The sequence below is a fragment of the Nymphalis io genome, chromosome 7 (assembly GCF_905147045.1).
Source record: "Nymphalis io chromosome 7, ilAglIoxx1.1, whole genome shotgun sequence".
NCBI lineage: Eukaryota > Metazoa > Arthropoda > Insecta > Lepidoptera > Nymphalidae > Nymphalis > Nymphalis io.
In genome coordinates this window covers 5,190,063-5,209,236 of record NC_065894.1, presented here as the reverse complement: position 1 = coordinate 5,209,236, position 19,174 = coordinate 5,190,063, and the positions used below count along the sequence as shown (strand labels likewise).

The window sequence follows — 19,174 nt, the reverse complement described above, 5'->3', positions numbered from 1 at the left end:
GATAGTTTAAAATACTAGAAAAATATATTTCACACAACATTTGCATCTCAATCAATCACGCATTTGATCTAATACACTCAAAATAAGAAATGAGTGTGGTGGAGAGGATGCTGATTTCTAAATAATTACAAATTTGTGATTTATTGATTTGAGAATTGTGTGTGTAAGGTTACGTTAATTTCTTTCGTAATTGGGACCACTATGTTTGTTTAATCTTTCTCCTAAATAGAACGTTTCCACAAATAAAAATAACCAAGATGGAGGTGGAGGTAAGGCAATTATAATAAGTAGCTCAGATCTCAGTTAGTACTCCTTTAGAGATAAAAATAAACTAAATTTCTTCAGCCTAAAGTAATAATGAACGGGTAATATTATAATTATATAGTATTTTTTTGTTTATATTCATAATCGGTTAATTAATTAAAAAGTTGTGTAAAATTTTAAGTTTTTTATAACGAACGAATAAAATCTTACATTATTAATAAATGTTGGCGTAAATCCTTCTTGCAAATGAATTATTTTCTTCGCTTCGCCGAACTCGTTCTTCGCAGTACATTCATAAATTCCGTACCAAGTTTTGTTTTCAATTATAAGAGGATTACTGTGTAACTTATCTGCCATAATTTTATTTATTTCCACTTGATCTTCGACTGATATTCCATTACCTATGTATCTAAGAATAAATTGCCAGTAATTTGATTAACTGTTCGTATACTTTCATTCAAAAATATATATATTATAACTTAATTTCCTGATTGACATCAGAACATTTCCTAAATTTGTTTTTAAAACGTTGAAATTCCATTATGTAAAATATAGATTAATATAATTAATAACAACAATGTAACTGCTTCATAAAATGAGAAGATAAATAAAAAATAAATATGATTTTATTTTTATATTCATTAATACTGACTTCCATGTAACTTCAGCTTTCGGATTGCTTTGATGTTCGCAGCTTAAGTTGATGTTCTTGTCCTTCCACGTCCAAGCCCTCTCATAGGATAGATCAAAGTGCGGCGCGAAAAGCACTGATAAAAATGTTTCTTCTACTATTGAATCAACTACAGATAAAAAATAACTACATTAAAACAAATTTTTTACCAAATTTTAAATAGGATTGATCTTAAATTTTGTTTTATAGCGTACCATAATTTATTATTAACCATAAAAGCATATCATTTAGCTCTAATAAAATCACAACGATAATGACTAAGTTGGTACCGATTATGTCAGAAATATTGTATATATTTTGCTCACTAAAATCACGATATAGGAATAATTTCATAAAATCAATTCTCATGTACGTTTAATTAATCTTGTGCTTGTGGAGGAAACCTATATGTTTCGGATGAAAATTTGTTACATGTGTAACCACAATTGTGAGGCGAGATGAAGAGCCGAGATGGCCCAGTGGTAAGAACGCGTGAATCTTAACCGATGATCGCGGGTTCAAACCCGCAAGCACCACTGAATTTTCATGTACTTAATTTGTTATTATAATTCATCTCGTGCTTGACGGTGAAGGAAAACATCGTGAGGAAACCTGCATGTGTCTAATTTCATTGATATTCTGCCACATGTGTATTCCACCAACCCGCATTGGAGCGGCGTGGTGGAATAAGCTCCAACCCTTCTCCTCAAAAAGAGGAGAGGAGTCTTTAGTACAGTAGAAATTCACAGGTTACGGTTACGGATAACCACAAACCCGCTTTGAAGCAGCGTTGTGGATAAAACTTCAAACCTTCTCCCAAAAATGAGCCTGTGAAACATCTACAGGCTGTCACTATTCTTAAAGTGTGAATAGTTTATGGTACAATTAAGTTCAGCTAACTTCAGAATATTATTATATAAGTAATCTTACTTTCATTTGTTGCATTGCAGAGATATATTCCGTCATGCGACCGATTCACTCTAAGAAATGATAAGTAGAATTCTGCTTCTGTGTCACTCAAATTTTTGTTGTCCCATACAATGCTAAAATAGTAACATAATTATAAATAAGATTATAACATAATTATAAATATAATAATAGCTTACCGATAATTAATGTAATAATCGAACTAAATAAATCATATAAGATTAATGTCCTCCAGACCGATTTTGGCCACGGCGACCCTCTCAAGAAACAGGTGCACTCTCTATTCCCTAACTCACATAATCCGATGGGACGGCAATCCGACACGACCGGAAAGAGTTTAGGCGCAGGACTTTACGTGCTTTCCCTAGGCACGGGAGTGTACACACTTCCAACTTCCAGACTCCGGGCTACTATTGAGAATTTTCTGATAGAAAAACCCAATTACTTTTTATTGGCCCGACCTGGGAATTGAACCCAGGACCTCCAGGTCTGCGGTCTTATATCAAGTCAGAAGACCAACGCGGCAGTCGATCGATAGTTTTCTTACATGATATTATAAGAAAACTATAAGTAAATACTAAACTACTATTTTTATTTATTCGCATGAAAATCTATAATTATTTACATTATCTATAACTGTTTACATTATCTGTTTAAAAAACATAACCGACTGTAAATAAAATTCGAGTTCAATTTCATTCCTTTTTTTTCATCCTTAAAAAAATACATCTCGTATTTTTTTCATCAAATTTAAATGGGATCAAAAGGGTAGTATACTCTTCCAAACAAAAAAAGATTTTTTAAAATCAGTTCATAAATGATGGAGTTCTAAGGTAACAAACATAATAAGTGGTTTTGATTTTGTGTGAGATTTTAGATTGATTTAAATATTTACCTTTGATCATCAGATTCTTCACCTAAAAATGTTAAAGAAATCTGCGGTATCGGCCGACCCGTTGCTTTACAAACCAATTGCGTCGTAGACCCTTCCACTGCAGTTACATTAATAAACTCGGTTATATTTGGTGGTAGCAAAACCTAAGGAAAGGTAAATGTTGGTTTAACGAACTTTTTGTATCTCCATAGACTAAAGCGAGTCTTAGTTTTTTTTTGTATTTTGTATCGCTCCCTTAATTTTGAATTGAATTATATATATCTACATGTTACGCAACCAGTTCCAGTCAGCTTCTCACAAAGCACGATGTTTTTTTATTACACTTTTGTTGTTTTATTATTTATTTAATTTATATGTAATAGTAATTATGGTTCAATTTTGTCTCTTTTTCTTATTAATTATGTTTTTTTTTTGCGCATTTTGCTTCTACTTTCTTTTAATAGTTGTATATAGTGTTTATATAGTCTTCAATACAATATGTTTAAATTTAATATTGGAAAACCGTGTTGGTTAAGTTTTATTAATATTTCTTATTTTATTTATTGTAATTATACTGTTTATTTCCAAAAGAAATAAAGGCCATTTTAATGTTTGATAAAATAGTTTGCTTAGGTAATAAAGTTAATTGTATTAAAGGAATATAACTTTATTAATTTAGTAATTTACAAAATATTGTCAATATTACAATGATAATTCTAATTGTGTATCTGATTACAATATTACTTTTCTTTTACATTACAGAAATCATGATCATTACATAGGATTTGATTTAAATTTAAATTATTAATTTTTGTTATTTTAGTCAAATTTTAAAGGAATACGTTTCTGCTTGTTTTATAGTTTATTAATTTGATAAATCTGTATATATAAATGTTCGATTGCAATGGTAATAAATACACGTGCAAAAATTTATTTTGCACGATGTTATTTTAATTTACAAATCAATATGTTATTATTAACGGCTTTATTTTTAAACGTTTCTTAGCGGCTGTCTAGTTAAACACTTATTTAACTCTCTGTTATTATTGATTTTACATTCGAAAGAAGAAGACACAGCAATTGGTTAACTAATGACCCGCTAAACAACGTTCATAAGTGAGGCCGTAAATGTTTCGTATTAAATGATTTCACTTATTTAGAAGCTCTATTCGGTATATTTAATTGTTATTTGTGTAAAGTTTGTTATGATTGAACTTGCTATGATTCACATAATTGAAAATTTGTTACAAGTGACAAGTTACAGGCAAGAAGGCTGACAAAAACTGACTAGACTCTTTTTTGATAAAAACGAATATAATCCGTTACCTCAATATTAATAGTCATAGCATTACTCCCAGCACTATTGCTCGCAGTGCATTCATATGTGCCTCGATCCTCTGCTTCTACTTCTTGGAATACAATCCTGCTGTTGACTTGCTGCCAAGTCACGTTCGTTTCCGCCGAGCTCTAAAAATTTAACTCTTGATTGAAAACCTTGATAAACTTGGTGGATGGTTTTACAACTTTCTTATACTTAATTATAGAGTAAATTTGCATTTGTTTTTCCTGAAGCATACTAGTATTTAAGTTAAGTGCGAGTACGGAAGTCTGTAAATATAGCACCGTTTAATTAAGATCCCCCTTCCTTTTGAGAAGCTTTTGAAGCTTACTCCACCACGCTGCTCCATTGCGGGATGGTAAATAAAGTAGCAGTTTTTTTCTGCTACATCATAAGTTTTTTCATGATGTTTTCCTTCACCGCTGAGCACGAGATGAATTGTAAGCACAAATAATGAAGCACATGAAAATTATCTGAAAGTATTTCACAGCATGAAAATCAACCAAACTTACTCAAAGATAGATATAATTTGAAGTTAAAACTAATTTTTTTAATATGTATACCTTATCTGATATTTTCTTCCATGTGTATTCCGGATGAGGAATACCTGTTGCTAAACATTCTATCGTCAAGCTTTCGCCAAGTGCGACCGTTGCATTCGGAGATGCTGCCAGTTCTACTATCGAAGGCGTAGATATCACCTAAAATAATCATATTAAATATGATACATGCTAAGTATTTTAGCATTGCCTATCCTTATAAAATACTAGCTACCCGTCCTGGCTTTGCACGATTAGAATATTACCATAAAATGTTTAATTTGTAATATATATAGCTGTGATGTTTTACACGCACACGTTTTTTTCCGATATCTTCAACATTTATCATAATATTTTAAACAATTCTTTCTGCTTATTGTGAAAACCGTGTAAAAATTATTAGTTAGTTTTTGAGTTTATTGCGATCACACAGACACATAAACTAACGTGGCAGGGACTTTATTTTATAATGATAATCTATTAGATTTTTATATACATATAAATTTTATATGATAATAACATTTTACGAATTACTGACGGAATTATTCTTAACAAAGTTTAGAGGCATTATGCCGAAGTCCGTTTTGTTTAAATTAATATTCAAGTTATTTTACAAAACTAATACCAATTCCATTAAAACGCCGTATTGAAATGTGGAATTGAAATTATTTGACTTTGACTGTATTAAAGTTTTAACTCAAATAAGTACACACTAACAGTATTAAATGCCGTTAGTCTTATTTTTAATATAACTTTTCACTTTATTATACTATGTATATATATATCCATATATATAGGAATTTTTTTCATACACATAAAAGTTTTCGCACGATATTGAGTCCACCTCCGAGAAAAACATGTATTAAATAAACGAATTATTATTGATTTTTCAAGAGCAAGTAACTACTTACTAGGATTCAAAGTATCGATCTTCTATCAAGATCAATTCATATGCACTAAACCATATTTTATAGACTCTGACTATTTTCGACTTTAAGTTAAGGTTTAGAACATAATTGATCAATTTATAAATCTCAAGTATAATAATTTTACTTTTCCAGCAAAAAAGTTCAGTGAAAATAGGTCGAATATAGATCAGCTTACAATCAAGTACTATTAAATATTCATGTTAAGTTCTTTCGATATTTGAGTGGATAGTCTGAAGAAGCATTTCGTTAAAAAATGATTTTATTCTATTTATTTTTGCAAGATTGACACAATTAGGAATAATAATATGCTCTGTACTACAATTATTATTTAAGATCGTGTGTGTGTTGTGTGTGTGTGTGTTGTGTTGTGTGTGATGATAATATTATGTTTAACATATAAATATTTTTTTAACATATAGATAATTTTTGTAACGATGTTGTATTATACTTGTAGCGTCGAACCTTTCTTAATATTTATACATCTATTTTGTAACCTTCAGAGACTAAAATTCGAATACATCTATCTATCTATATCTATATTTTCTAAATATAGCACGATTTTTTTTAACTTGTTTATCAACATTTGATAGCCTTACAACATTTATAACATTGTTTAGCGGGGCTTAATTAAATAATGTTGTGTATCCTATTTTTAAATGTCAAATTAATAATGATAGAAAGAGATAAATTAGTGTTTGTCGAAACAGTCGCTAAGCGTTTATAAGTAAGGCCATTATATTTTAAACATATCTTAAAACAGAAAGAGTTAAAAAAATTAATTTAAGTATAAAAGGCGTATCTCGTAAAGATTTATTCCAACATACATCTAAAAAACAAGTACAACACGTAAATAAACACGTACAATAACATATAAATTAAGTTAAAAAATGATTATTATAACTGAAATTATAATTAACATTTACCTCTACAAAAATGTCCTTGTCTATACCTTCACCAGTCTCTAGATCGGATGCAGTGCATCTGTATGCGCCACTATCTTCTTTTGTTATAGCATTTATAATCAGTCCTTCTGGAGTTACTTTGTATTTGTCGTCATCTGTTATCTAAAATATGTATTTACAAATTACATTAACACTATCTGTTCGCGTTAGGGGTTTTACTCGTGTTAAATGTTATTGTTCCGCGCCCATCGTAGCGATGATGATATTGTGTAGAACCTTTCATAACAAATTACGATTAGCTTTTCAATGCAAATGATTTTTTTCAAATCGGTCTGTGAAAATCTGACTTGAGTTATATAACATTACGATAACTTATTTATTATAGAATTATTAGTAATTAAGAAAATTAGGAACGTGAAAAAAAAACACTCAGTTTTCATGAAATACAACTTCACAACTGTTATTATTATACAATACTTTTACTTCTTCAAAAACTTTTAAAAGCCGGATCATTCGATAATAACTGTTAAAAAAATATCAAACAAATTATTACCTCAATAAGTCCTTCATCTTCTTTATGCCAACTAATTAATAAATCTGTTTCGCCTCTTGCTTCACAAGTTATCAAGGCAGCCTTTCCGCTAACCACATATTGTGTTTCCTTCGTATTTACGAAGTATGGTGGGTCTGTACGTGAGTATACACATTTCTTAATCTGTTATTTAGACTTACATATACATTAAATTTAATTCTATATGTATATAACTTTGATTGTCTGGTATTATAAAAAATAGAAAAAATAAAAGTTAACTGCATACAAAACGGATTATGATAATTCGAAAATAAACATCAATGTTATTGAATACGTCTAATTATTATCATATTTATTTAAAACAAAATAATAGTTTGTAACCTCTTTTCCTTTTAAAGAGAAGGTTTGTTTATTATATCACAAAATAATAAAAAAATACATATAACATTAGTTTCCTTATTATTTATATTTAAGCTACTACTAACTAAGTAGGTTTTGGTGATTCAATTTACAATTACAATATCTATACAATTTAACATGAATTTGATTGTCGAAAAAGATACCACTAACATAAGATTTTTCCACCTGTGATAGCTTATTAATTAATCTTGTAAAATGATTTAAAAGACCTCGCAAGATCTCACTTGAATAAAGTAAATTTTGATTAGATTTGATTAATATTCTAATATATTGTATTATAATATATTAGACGTATTGGCTATTATATTTATCGGCAAACAATATATCGACTAATTGCGATACCCACCATATGCCTCCACGTTATACGTTAACGTATACTGTCGACCATCACGATCAGTCACACACTTGTAAGCACCGGATATTGATTTGCTTATATTAGATATATACACGCTGTAAGTCTCTTTGTCCATCCATTCCGAAAACACGTTCGATTTTGTACCTGGTCTTGTGAAAGTAATTATTTACTTTAGGAATAAAAGTATTAATAATGAAATAAATTTACTATATAAGCTTGTGTTTCAACATAACAATAAAAGTTAATATGGCAGAAAAAGAAAGGTTCCATGTAACTTATATTTATTCTAATGTTATAAGTAATTAAATGGGATATTAAAAACAAGGAATATTTTTATATTATATTACCTCAACGGTTGTATTTCTTGATTATTTATATCTAACCATTTTAGTTTTACTTCTGAACCTGGGTCATCGCATCTACATTCCTGGTAAAAGGAACTTCCTGTTTTAATCTTATTAAATTCGACTTGATTGCTAGTGAAGCAAGCGTCGCTCTCTGTAAGAAAGAATTCTATTATTGTCACCCACGCCTAACGCATCCATCAATTAGGTATACATTTCGGCAGCCATATTCGAAGTGTATGAGGAGTCATAAAACGATATTCATAATAAAGGAACTTTCGTTGTAACAACAATATTATAATACTCGCATCACTTTTCAAACATAAAAATATTAAATTTAATAGATTAAGGTGATAGCTAAGTAGCAATATCTTCCAGACAATCTTTATGGGCTTGAAGCAAAATCAATTATGAGTAGTGGGTAATATACAATAACCTAATTTTATTTATACGACTTATGGTTAATACAATAATGTTTACTAATATTACAAATTCGAAAATTAGTTTGTTTATTTACTTGTTTGTTTATTACGCTTTCACGTTTTAACTACTCAACTAAATATTATGTAATTTGGCATATATATTGTCAGGGGTATAGAAATGGATATATGCTACCTAACACCTCATCCATACGCGCGTGGACATTAGTAGTAGAAACAAACAAACGACATTTACTTTCTACAGATTATAAATATATATAATCTAAGAAATGGTATGAAAGTCAGACAGAGTAACGAAATCATTCTTAGCTTATTAGTAAAATTTACTAACAAATAAACGAGTATAGCTTTATCAAAAATCAATAATAATAAAAACATTTAAAAGTAACTTCAGTATAAGCCCTGGTTGGAATGTAAGCAAAAATGCTGCCAGCATTGCAATGTTGGATCGCAATTCCAAATCTTCGAACGAAAAATGATCCAGCTCTGCTTACACCGGTATAGAAAATCAAACGGAGAGTATTACTAGTAGTAGTGCTTAGTATGTTTCCATTCAAATAATACGTATTAATACTAATTTTAATAATAATTGTATTGTGTATTTTAGTAATCTATCAGTTATCTGAAAGAGATCTCTCTCTTACCAAAAATAGCGCCTTTTATACAATATTTAATATTCACTTATGTTTCTGACATTTATTTTGTACACTTTTTTTGTTGTAAATAATAAACATTTTTAATGTTTAAACTCATACAATAGTTATTATAGTCAGCCGAAATATATAAATGTGAAAATACAATATATAAGAAAAAATCTAAACCCACTTATACCGCTTATGCTTACCAAATTATTGAGTTGATTATTTTCTTGAAATCTTATTTAAGTTTGATAAAAGTTCGCAAGGTTTTGTAAACGTTTTAACGACTACAATCGCATTCCAATATAAGTGATTTATCCAAAAACTCAAATCAGATTGAACTTCTGAATTTTTTCTAAAATTTTACTAATGAAGTTTCGTTATATAATGAATATTTAAACGAAAAAATAATAACAAATAGGTATTTATTATTTTGTGACAAAAAAGTGAGGTGCGCTTACTGTAAATTTCTATAAAGAAAATCACATCAGATAATAAAATCAGTCGATTATAATCCGTGATTGTCGTTGTTGATTAAACGAAAACTTAGTGTAAAGCATATCCATCAATATTATCACAATTTAACGCCTCAATAACCCGTGTTTTTGTGTGAAACCCAAATAAAAGCCCAATAACAAAAGTAGTAAACCTAGAGTTGGCGGTAGGCAGGCATTTATATAGACATTTATATAGACTGGCCGTAAAAGTTCGGCAAATTTCTTTTAGTACTTATCATATCTACGAATCAAAATAAATAAGACAATAATAAGAATAATAATATCCTGGGACATTTTTCACACACGGCCATCTGATCCCAAATTAAGCTTGAACAAAGCTTGTGCTATGGAAACCAGACAACTGATATACTACATATACTACTTTTCTTTTGTAAATACTTACTTATATAGATAGTCACACCCAGACTTAGGACAAACAGACATGTTCATGCACACAAATGTCTTTCCTGGGTGGGAATCGAACCCACAACCTTCGGCGTGAAAGACAAGTATCTACCAACCACGCCAACCGGCTCGCTGAAATATCAAAAAATGCAATCATACCTTTTAGACGTAAAGTGAAAAAACATTATAAAAACAATAAGGTTTTATACTTCTCACCTTTATTAAACTTGTACCTCAGCTGTAATGAAAAAACTTCGTTTAAGAAGAAATGTTCACAATTCTAATAGTCCGTTGAAGCGCGCTTTGATCTCGACAAACAAAATTTAACAGATGTAATACATTTGGTCTCGTAAACGTATTTTTAGCAAAACAATTTCAAAAACAAGAATCATAATTAAATATACTTGGTTTTAGTTAGTAATCACTCATACCATAGATTTTAAAATGTATAAGATATATATGCATTACAATGTCAGTTCTTACTTTTAACCACCTTCATCAGCAAAACAGGACAACAATGGGGATAATTGTTTGGTAAAAAAAACATTCATTTTAAGTTATGTCCTTAACCCTATTTATTGAGGATCATTAATATAATTAAATAACTACATGACTTCTTATGTGTGGAGTGTATATATATTTTGAATTAGAAAATAATATTTTCGACTAATAATAAATATGGCTAATATGGTCGGTTACGTATATTACGCTCTTCATTTTATTATTAATACGGTCATAAATGTTCATGTTTTGTGTTCTAAACAATGTAAGTGGGTCAGTTTAACAAATTACACCGGAATGTGCAGCTAATTATTATTTTTAATAGACACCATGAAACGCGAAGGTCAACCAACATGTGTTTTGTAAAAATGCAGTGAGCATTTAATAAAAAAACAGAAAACAACTATCTATGGTACCATTATTAATGTTTGGGCTACTATTAATTTTTAATATACTTTACAAAGCAATTGAATTATTTTATTAATGAATTTATTTCGTTTTGATTCTTCAATACCTCTGAAACATTGTTGTCGTGAATGACTCGTTCGAGTAAGTTCTTATGTCAATATAGTTCCTCGGGTCGTTTTAGTTTAAAAAAATTTATGCACTCTAAAAAACATAGAATTTTATTAGATATCTAAATACATGGATGGCTTTCTCGGCTGCAGATCCCAAGGTCATCGGGTTAAGCCCCGGGTCATGTCAATAAAAAGTGATGGGTTTCCTGTCAAAAAATTAGCGGCACCATCTCGAAATTCGCTAGTGACAATACGCCTCTGCCTCGGAACGTGAGACACAAAAAGACGTTAGCCACGACTCTGCCACACACAACTCTCTTCGGTTTTGTGGGATTGCCGTCCCATCGGTTTGGAAGACTGAGGAAGAGTGCACCTGTGTTTATGCACACTTGAGCTTGATAACGTCTTGTGCGCTATACGATTATATCACTTATCAGTAGGCTATTCTTTATTTTGAATGGCAGCCTTAATCTAAGTTTTTTTTTAAATCATGTTTCAGTGATTAATAAATACATAATATAATAATAACAATAATAATATCCTGGGAAATTTTTCACACGCGGCCATCTGATCCCAAATTAAGCTTGTACGAAGCTTGTGCTATGGGAACCAGACAACTGATATACTACATATTCTACTTTTCTTTTGTAAATACATAATTATATAGAAAATTACACCCAGACTCAGGACAAATAGACATGTTAATGCACACAAATGTCTTTCCTGGGTGGGAATCGAACCCACAACCTTTGGCGTGAAAAGGCAAGTATCTACCGACCACGCCAACAGGCTCGTCAAAGTATCTAAATACATTACAATAGAAAACATACGAGCAATAGAAAAATACCTATTCCGATAATATTTATGACTAATCCGGAAGACTCGTGGGTATTAGACAAGTAAATTGTCGTAAACTTGACTCATACAAAACATGTGTCCTACTGATGTAAATATGTAACCTTATCCTTTTGTAAGGAGATACAAACAATCTTAAACGAGATTTCACGTGACATCATACGTATTTAAGTCCTAACCATGAAGATTTTTAATCAGATAATCTTTTTACGACACTTTAAGTGACGTTATGTAGCTCTCATATATGTTGGTTTTAATTTCAACTTGGATCTACCATGCTTTAGTTTACTGGTAAACAAGGTCGTATTGATTAAAGAATTTGCCTTGTGCTATGTTTAAAAATAAATGTCTAAGCTGTAGAGTGATAGTAATTAATAGATATATGTACTAAAAAATATGTCTATACAATAAAAAATATACACCAACCCGTATTGGAGCAGCGTGGTGGAATAAACTCTAAATCTTTTGCTCAAAAAGGATGGCCTTAGCCAAGCAGTGGGACATTCACAGGCTGTTTCGAACGAAGTCTATTTATCCGAAGCAAGTACCGCCACCAAACATTATCCACTGGTTTATATAAGATTTTTTAATGTAATATTTACTATTATTTTTAAACGCTTTTACTTTCGATTTATAATTGGCAGGTAAAAATATTTACGTCATATTATATGTGTCTATGTTTCAATTTTATTTGTCCCAAGTGAAGGAATTAGCACATCGGGACACGTCCTAGGGGTTCTACCCCTGCCAATAACGTTTTATGGAGTAAATGACCATGTACCGCACCGATTGAATATGATATGGAATTATGGACACTTTCAAAATTGCTGGTTTGGTATATATTTATTCACAAACAGCTATTGCGTTTTAGATAACCCTCAAAATATTATATTCTTTTTTCCTCGCATCTTACTAATAAAAAATAGGGTTAAATTAAATTCTTAAATAGATAATATACCATGCCATGCAACTATATTATGCATACATTGTACTAGTATAATGTGATATACATTCAAATATATAAACTAGTTTTCACCCACGCCTTCTCCCGCGTGTTAGGAAGCCTCATACCGCAAGTGCGTCAAATTATATGAAAAGCATGCCACTGTTTCAGTAAATACTTAAACATAAGCAGCTTTTGTTAAGAAGGCACATAATAGTACAACATCGATTCTTTGATGTTTCAGCAAAGCTGGTTATATCAAAGTAACGAACACACCTGCTATTATTTCTTACTATATTTTGTATACCGCCGCGATTTATTTAAAAAATATATATATTGGCTAGATTTCATAATCAAAGAGCTCATACATAAACAAAGATTATATAAAATTTACATTTGAAAATAGAAGCACGCAAACATCGTCCTTGACAAACATCATGCGATCATTCTTTAGACAACATTTGACATTTGCAACCAGACTAATCAGCGTCCATCTGAATAAAACAGGAATAGCTAACACGTCACGGTGTTGATACGAATTGAATGTTCACAAAACAAACACAGCTAGTACTTAATTAATTACATAGTTGTGTGCGGATCAAAACCAACAATGAATTGCAGAAATTGCATAATCACAAACCAAATTAAACAGCGCGGTGGTTTAAGCGAAATATTCATTGCATCGGAGTTAGTTTCTTGCTCATGGGCGGTGGTAGGGGTGTGCGCTTTCGGTAAACTAACAAATCATTAATAATACGAGCCTTAACGTACTTTGTAATTAATAATGTGTATTTTCTGGGCTTCTTGTATATTTAGCTACGCACACACGTAAAGTAAGGAATTAAGGTCGTGTTTTTTAACCATTGACACAGTAACAAATTATTTAAATAAAAAATTTCGTTATTGATTTCCAATTTCTCAAACGCTATCTCTAACTTTTCTATAGACCTTTTGGATATTTCGATTTTGGACACAAGCAGGTATCTGAAAAAATAAGCAGCTTAATAAAACACCGCCTATATCCGTTCTGAAATTATAAACTAAAGTAATATGAAAGTTCCAAATCGAATAAAAAAAAACAAAACAGTTCTTTATAATATTACTATGATTTCTAAATAATAATAAAATGTATATTGTTACACGTAGTTATAAAATTTATTTTGCTTCTACTTTATGACCTTACAGTAATAATGTTTCTTGCAATTTTTAGCCAGTTTTACATAAACGATTGCACTAAGTTTTTGGTTGTGGTTACAAAGTAATCTAGAATACAAAAACTATTAAAATATCTATGAACTAAAATATTTTAGTTCATAGATCTAATAGAAGTTTGTTCATATATAGGCTTATTCGTATTATATTCCGAAATATGTTTTTTTAAACTTCGTGACAAATAACATCTTACTCGTCGCTAGAACTTTGACATAGTTTAATGAAACCGCAAATAGATTGTTTATAGGTCAGTGTTTGGCAACGTTTTCAGTTTTAATTAAAATATGTATGTCGTTACCAAGTCCTATATTACACGGAAGATCAGATCGGCCAAGCGTCGCAATAATACCTAGTATTGATCTCCGATTACCATTTGCATTCACGGTCACTTAGGATTACCTTAACGATATGTCTATTATTTCTTAACCTTTATCTTTTTATCTTTATTTATCACAAACATTTCATAATATAACATCTGATGTGTTTGGTTAGCTACTATTAAGTTATTAAATAAAGACGTCGTTAAACTAGAGAGGCTTAAATTCTATATTGTAAACTATTTTTTTTTTACATATTACGATTTTATGTTTAAGAAAAATATTGTTGATTTTTAAAAAAAATATATAAATATATAAAAGTCCCCCTTTTTAAGTCGAATAAAATGAATTATTATTTTATAATATAATTTTCGATTTGATTGATATAAATTGGTCGATAAAATGAATTTATAAAAATTTTAGTTACGTTTTACTTTATTATTAATTATTCATTAGGATTACTTTTTCCAAGCAATAAATAGACAAATGTATGCTGTGAATTATTTTAATCGGATTAAGGAAACTTTAAATTAAGTTACTTTTTTATCTTTGCTTACCTTGATAAAAAGAACATTTTGGCAATGTAATATTGCTAGCGTCTTTGTTCGCAATTCTATCTTTCTGTAAACAGTGGCTTAATGGATAGTTTGTAGAATCGCGGGTTGCCACTTAGGCTGATAAGATCGTTAAGGAATTGTTATTGTGTAAAGTTTGTTGCATCTAACAGCATGCGGAATTGCGAATGATTAAAATTTCGTTTCATTTTTAAATACAGAAAGGATGAAGTACTTAGTTTGTATAACTATCTACCCATCGCAATTATATTGGCATTTAATATTGTAAAATTATTATTTGAAAACTATGTTAGGGAAAAATTTAAGAAGTCGGTTTGTATAAAATAAAATATTTATGGTTAAAACATGACAAACAAACAACTCTTAAATACGTGAGAACTTCAGTTTAGATCTACATGTTATATCTTTTGAGCCATGTATTTCTCTTACATTATAAACTACATATATCTCGCTTATATATAGGAGTCATTGGGCTATTATTGATTGACTGTCAAACGGTATAAACGGAACATTAGCGATACTGAAATAGCTCGTATTAATTAATCACAGCCTCTAATTGAAATACTATAATGGGACCTCAGATTTTAACATTACGAATATGTATTTCTAATAAGAATTATCTGAATTATTTTATTGTAAGTAAAATGTGAGTGGAAGCTGATGAAAGTATAATTTTTTTGTGAATTAACAAGTTTATTAACTTTATATTAATTTAATTTGGTAATAAATGTTACCAATTACATATAATGAAACATAAAATATTGTCTAAATTACTGAAAATAATACGTAAATATATTATCCTATTGAATATCATGATATCCTATTGGATAGCTGTTAGCTGACCTATTTACTTTTCGTTCCCTTTCTGCACCTTTCTGGCGCCAGACTAAACCGAATCAGAATTGTAATTAAAGTTGGGTGTACTATATTTTAACCAAGTATTTTTTTTCGTTATATACAGACTGTTGAATACCATACATATTTCTATCGTATTGTATATGATAAGTTACAAAAAACATACATATGTAAAAATGTTCTTCCTTCTTTGTACAAAAGCCAGTCTTATCGCAAAGATAACGATCTCTTCCACAACCTTTTAATAGAGGACATGAAATTGTATAAGGCGGGAAGTAGTACAAATGATAATTAATACCACTACATACTAATTGAAACATATAATACGCAATACATATGTATAAAATATGTAACAACAAATGACAGAAAATATTTACTGGATAGAAATAAATTAAAAAAAAATAGAAATAGGGTATTTTTAATATATATAAGTATATATTTAGTTATGTAAGTCTTCAATGCAGATAATTTTTTCGATTATATATTTGATGTAACAAATATTTATAATAATATTAAAACGTTTGATCCATTTAAAGTATTCGATAAATTGAGAAGTAGATATTTAACTTTTGTTCCATTTATTTAAAAAAGCTACTATGGTAAGAAATTTTAAGTATGATGTAAATTTATATTAAGCAAAAAAGTTTGTAAGAACCGAAAATTTTGTTCTAAATTTAAACGAATATTATTATAATCAAATATGTGTAACAATCATCTATCATCGATATATATAAAAATCATAAGCAATAATGATGAGCAATAAAATTACCGATATATGTACCTATAATTTTTTCTTATACATTAATAAAGAAATATAAAGGAATGATTTGTTTTTCAATATCGAATTTTCCATACCATTAAAATATCTGTGATATTTTTATTATTTTCTTTTTGATTCTTGTAAAAAACTTATAAATAGCAATTCATAGAACATTCAAGAAAACAGATATGTTTATTATTATATAAACAAACGCAAAACAATTTTACTGTAGATAAAACAAACGTGAAATCAAGGCGCTTAATCACTTATAATCTTTACGAGTCGTGCCCATCATAACAAGTTAACATCCACGACCTAAATATCAAACCAGAGTACCAAGTTAATTCTACCATCATGACACCAATATGGTGCACATAGTTTTAGGAATTGCTACCATCGCTGCTTAACGAGCTCAACTAGCTAGTGACCGAACACATCAAATTGTCGTTTGATACGCGTGTTGTGTTACTCTTTTTAATAACAACATATTATCAGGAATTAGAAATATGTAGGTATATTTCATGATGCGGTATTGTATTGCCTTGTTCGTGATGTAACCTTGAATGTTGATCTTATATCGCTCTTGACTTCAGTAGCTCGTTTTGATTGTTTTCAATAATAGTAATAGGTATTTATATGGAATGGATTTTTATAGCAACATTATGAATCCATGTGTATTGAATGCATTCCGATCAAATTATTATCGGCCTTAATTTGAAAGCGCTTTATTGTTTATTATGTGATTTTAAGATAGATTTTCTATGTAAATGAAAATTATAACTAAAACAATTTAAAACAAAAATATCTGTTATGTATCTGCTTTGTACATTTGAACCAATATTTGATTATGTAATCATTAAATGGAAACTTGTTGTCAGACATATATTATTATATGCTTCGTTTTTTTATAAATGAAACTAAAACAACAAAAAACTACGCTTAGGAAGCAAATACAGCTAGCTGGCTTTATATAATTAAGAACAAGCAACGCCCTTATTGGGCTTATGTCCAATTGAAGGTCTATCCTATTAAGTTAATAAGAGCTTAACACACTTCCGTATAGGTTCATGAGATATATTACTTAAATATAAAATACGCCTGTGCTCATTATTTGTTAAACATCAATTGATTTACTGTGTTTAGTTAGTAATGTAACTCAATGTTAGCTAACAATGGATTAGAGGTTTTTGTTTGATAGATTTATCAACATAATCAGATTCACAAACGGAGGTCACAAAAACAGCAAAGTCAGTAATAAAAAATAAGTAGGGGAACAGTCTTATATTTTTTTTAATTAAAATACTAATAAAACCTTTTTAAAGTATATTTCTGTAGTTTTAAACATTTAATTATGAGACAATATGATAACTAGCGGAAAAGTTAACGTAGTGTATTTTATTAATTACTGTTATTACTATAATTAATATGGAAAAAGTTAGAAATATTTTGTGTATATCTTGTATATGTGTGTATACCCGTACTTAAAATAAAATACCGAATACCATTTATACACTCTCAGGCAATCGCATCAACTTTATAAAATAATAATAAGGCTTTTAGGTTACCTTGAATCTCGTTGTTTTGAATAATTAAACACGAATTTAATTTAAGTACACAATTTCAGCAGACTATATAATAAGAGTGATATTCATTTTATTCAAAGTATATTTAAAATATTTAAAGACTTCAAAAAGTTGGTTATAAAAATCAAATTATATAATATATTAGTGTAGTAAATAAAATTTAATAAAAAATGACATTATACATTAAACGCACACATAATTTAATGAATATCGTTTTATAACTCTTTGTCGTATTTTAATTAGTTAGTGAAAAAATAATGTAAGTACATATTTAAATAAAAAAAAACTTACCCGATAATAAAACACTTAGAAGAAACGAAACAAAAAACATTTTCTCTTTCTCCGACTTCATAATTAAATATTTAACAGTAAAATCAAAAACAATAAAAAGAATTAAGGTCAAAAAATTTAAAATAACTGACAAATAATTTTACCGCGTAAAAAATGCGTTCAAATTTAAATTTAGAGCGTTCGTTCCAAAACACGCTCTAATTGATTTGTGCGGCAATCTCCATGCATGCGGGCGACTAGGTTTAATGCGACTGACGATGGCTACTTGTGCTTCGTTGACTGAGTTCAGAAACGGGACGCATATTGTAGTAAACATCACGCTTATTTTTAGAGCTGTTACAATAGTCTACTTCTCCATAGAATGGAATGTCATTATAAATGGCAAAAGGTTCCAATACAGTAACTTTATGGATCTTTTAAGACTTAAAATTCCATCCAAAAATAGAATATAGCAATGCGGAATGATAATTTAAAGACAGAATCTTCAAATTTAAATAAATCTAGTTTCATTAGTATCCGCGATTTCTTAGTTACTTTTTTTTTCGATTCGCGGTACTTTTTATTTTATTTTGTTGAGCAAAATCTTTTGGTATTGTTCGCTTAATGTGATCATATTTTTTACCTTTAGCGAATCTTTTAAGGATCTTATTATGGAGGGCAATGAACAAGCAATGTGCTTTACTCCCTAC

General features: G+C 29.4%; 1 protein-coding gene across 3 annotated transcripts in view; it reads right to left on the bottom strand.

Annotated features, from left to right (window-relative positions):
• LOC126769388 (fasciclin-2-like) overlaps positions 1-18,749 on the bottom strand; it is a 28,063-nt gene extending 9,314 nt beyond the window's left edge. For 2 of the 3 annotated variants that reach the window (XM_050488137.1, XM_050488138.1), the window contains exons 1-11: positions 18,486-18,749; positions 8,099-8,249; positions 7,743-7,900; positions 6,998-7,131; positions 6,466-6,606; positions 4,638-4,775; positions 4,062-4,202; positions 2,757-2,899; positions 1,865-1,977; positions 917-1,064; positions 475-673 (exon numbers count right to left, since the gene is read on the bottom strand). In XM_050488137.1, coding sequence (XP_050344094.1) covers positions 475-673; positions 917-1,064; positions 1,865-1,977; positions 2,757-2,899; positions 4,062-4,202; positions 4,638-4,775; positions 6,466-6,606; positions 6,998-7,131; positions 7,743-7,900; positions 8,099-8,249; positions 18,486-18,546 — 1,527 coding nt within the window. In that variant the 5' untranslated portion in view covers positions 18,547-18,749. Of the gene's footprint in view, positions 1-474; positions 674-916; positions 1,065-1,864; positions 1,978-2,756; positions 2,900-4,061; positions 4,203-4,637; positions 4,776-6,465; positions 6,607-6,997; positions 7,132-7,742; positions 7,901-8,098; positions 8,250-18,485 lie in introns of those variants that run through there. The other variant, XM_050488139.1, reaches the window with a different exon arrangement.
• Between the last annotated feature and the right edge of the window lie 425 nt (positions 18,750-19,174).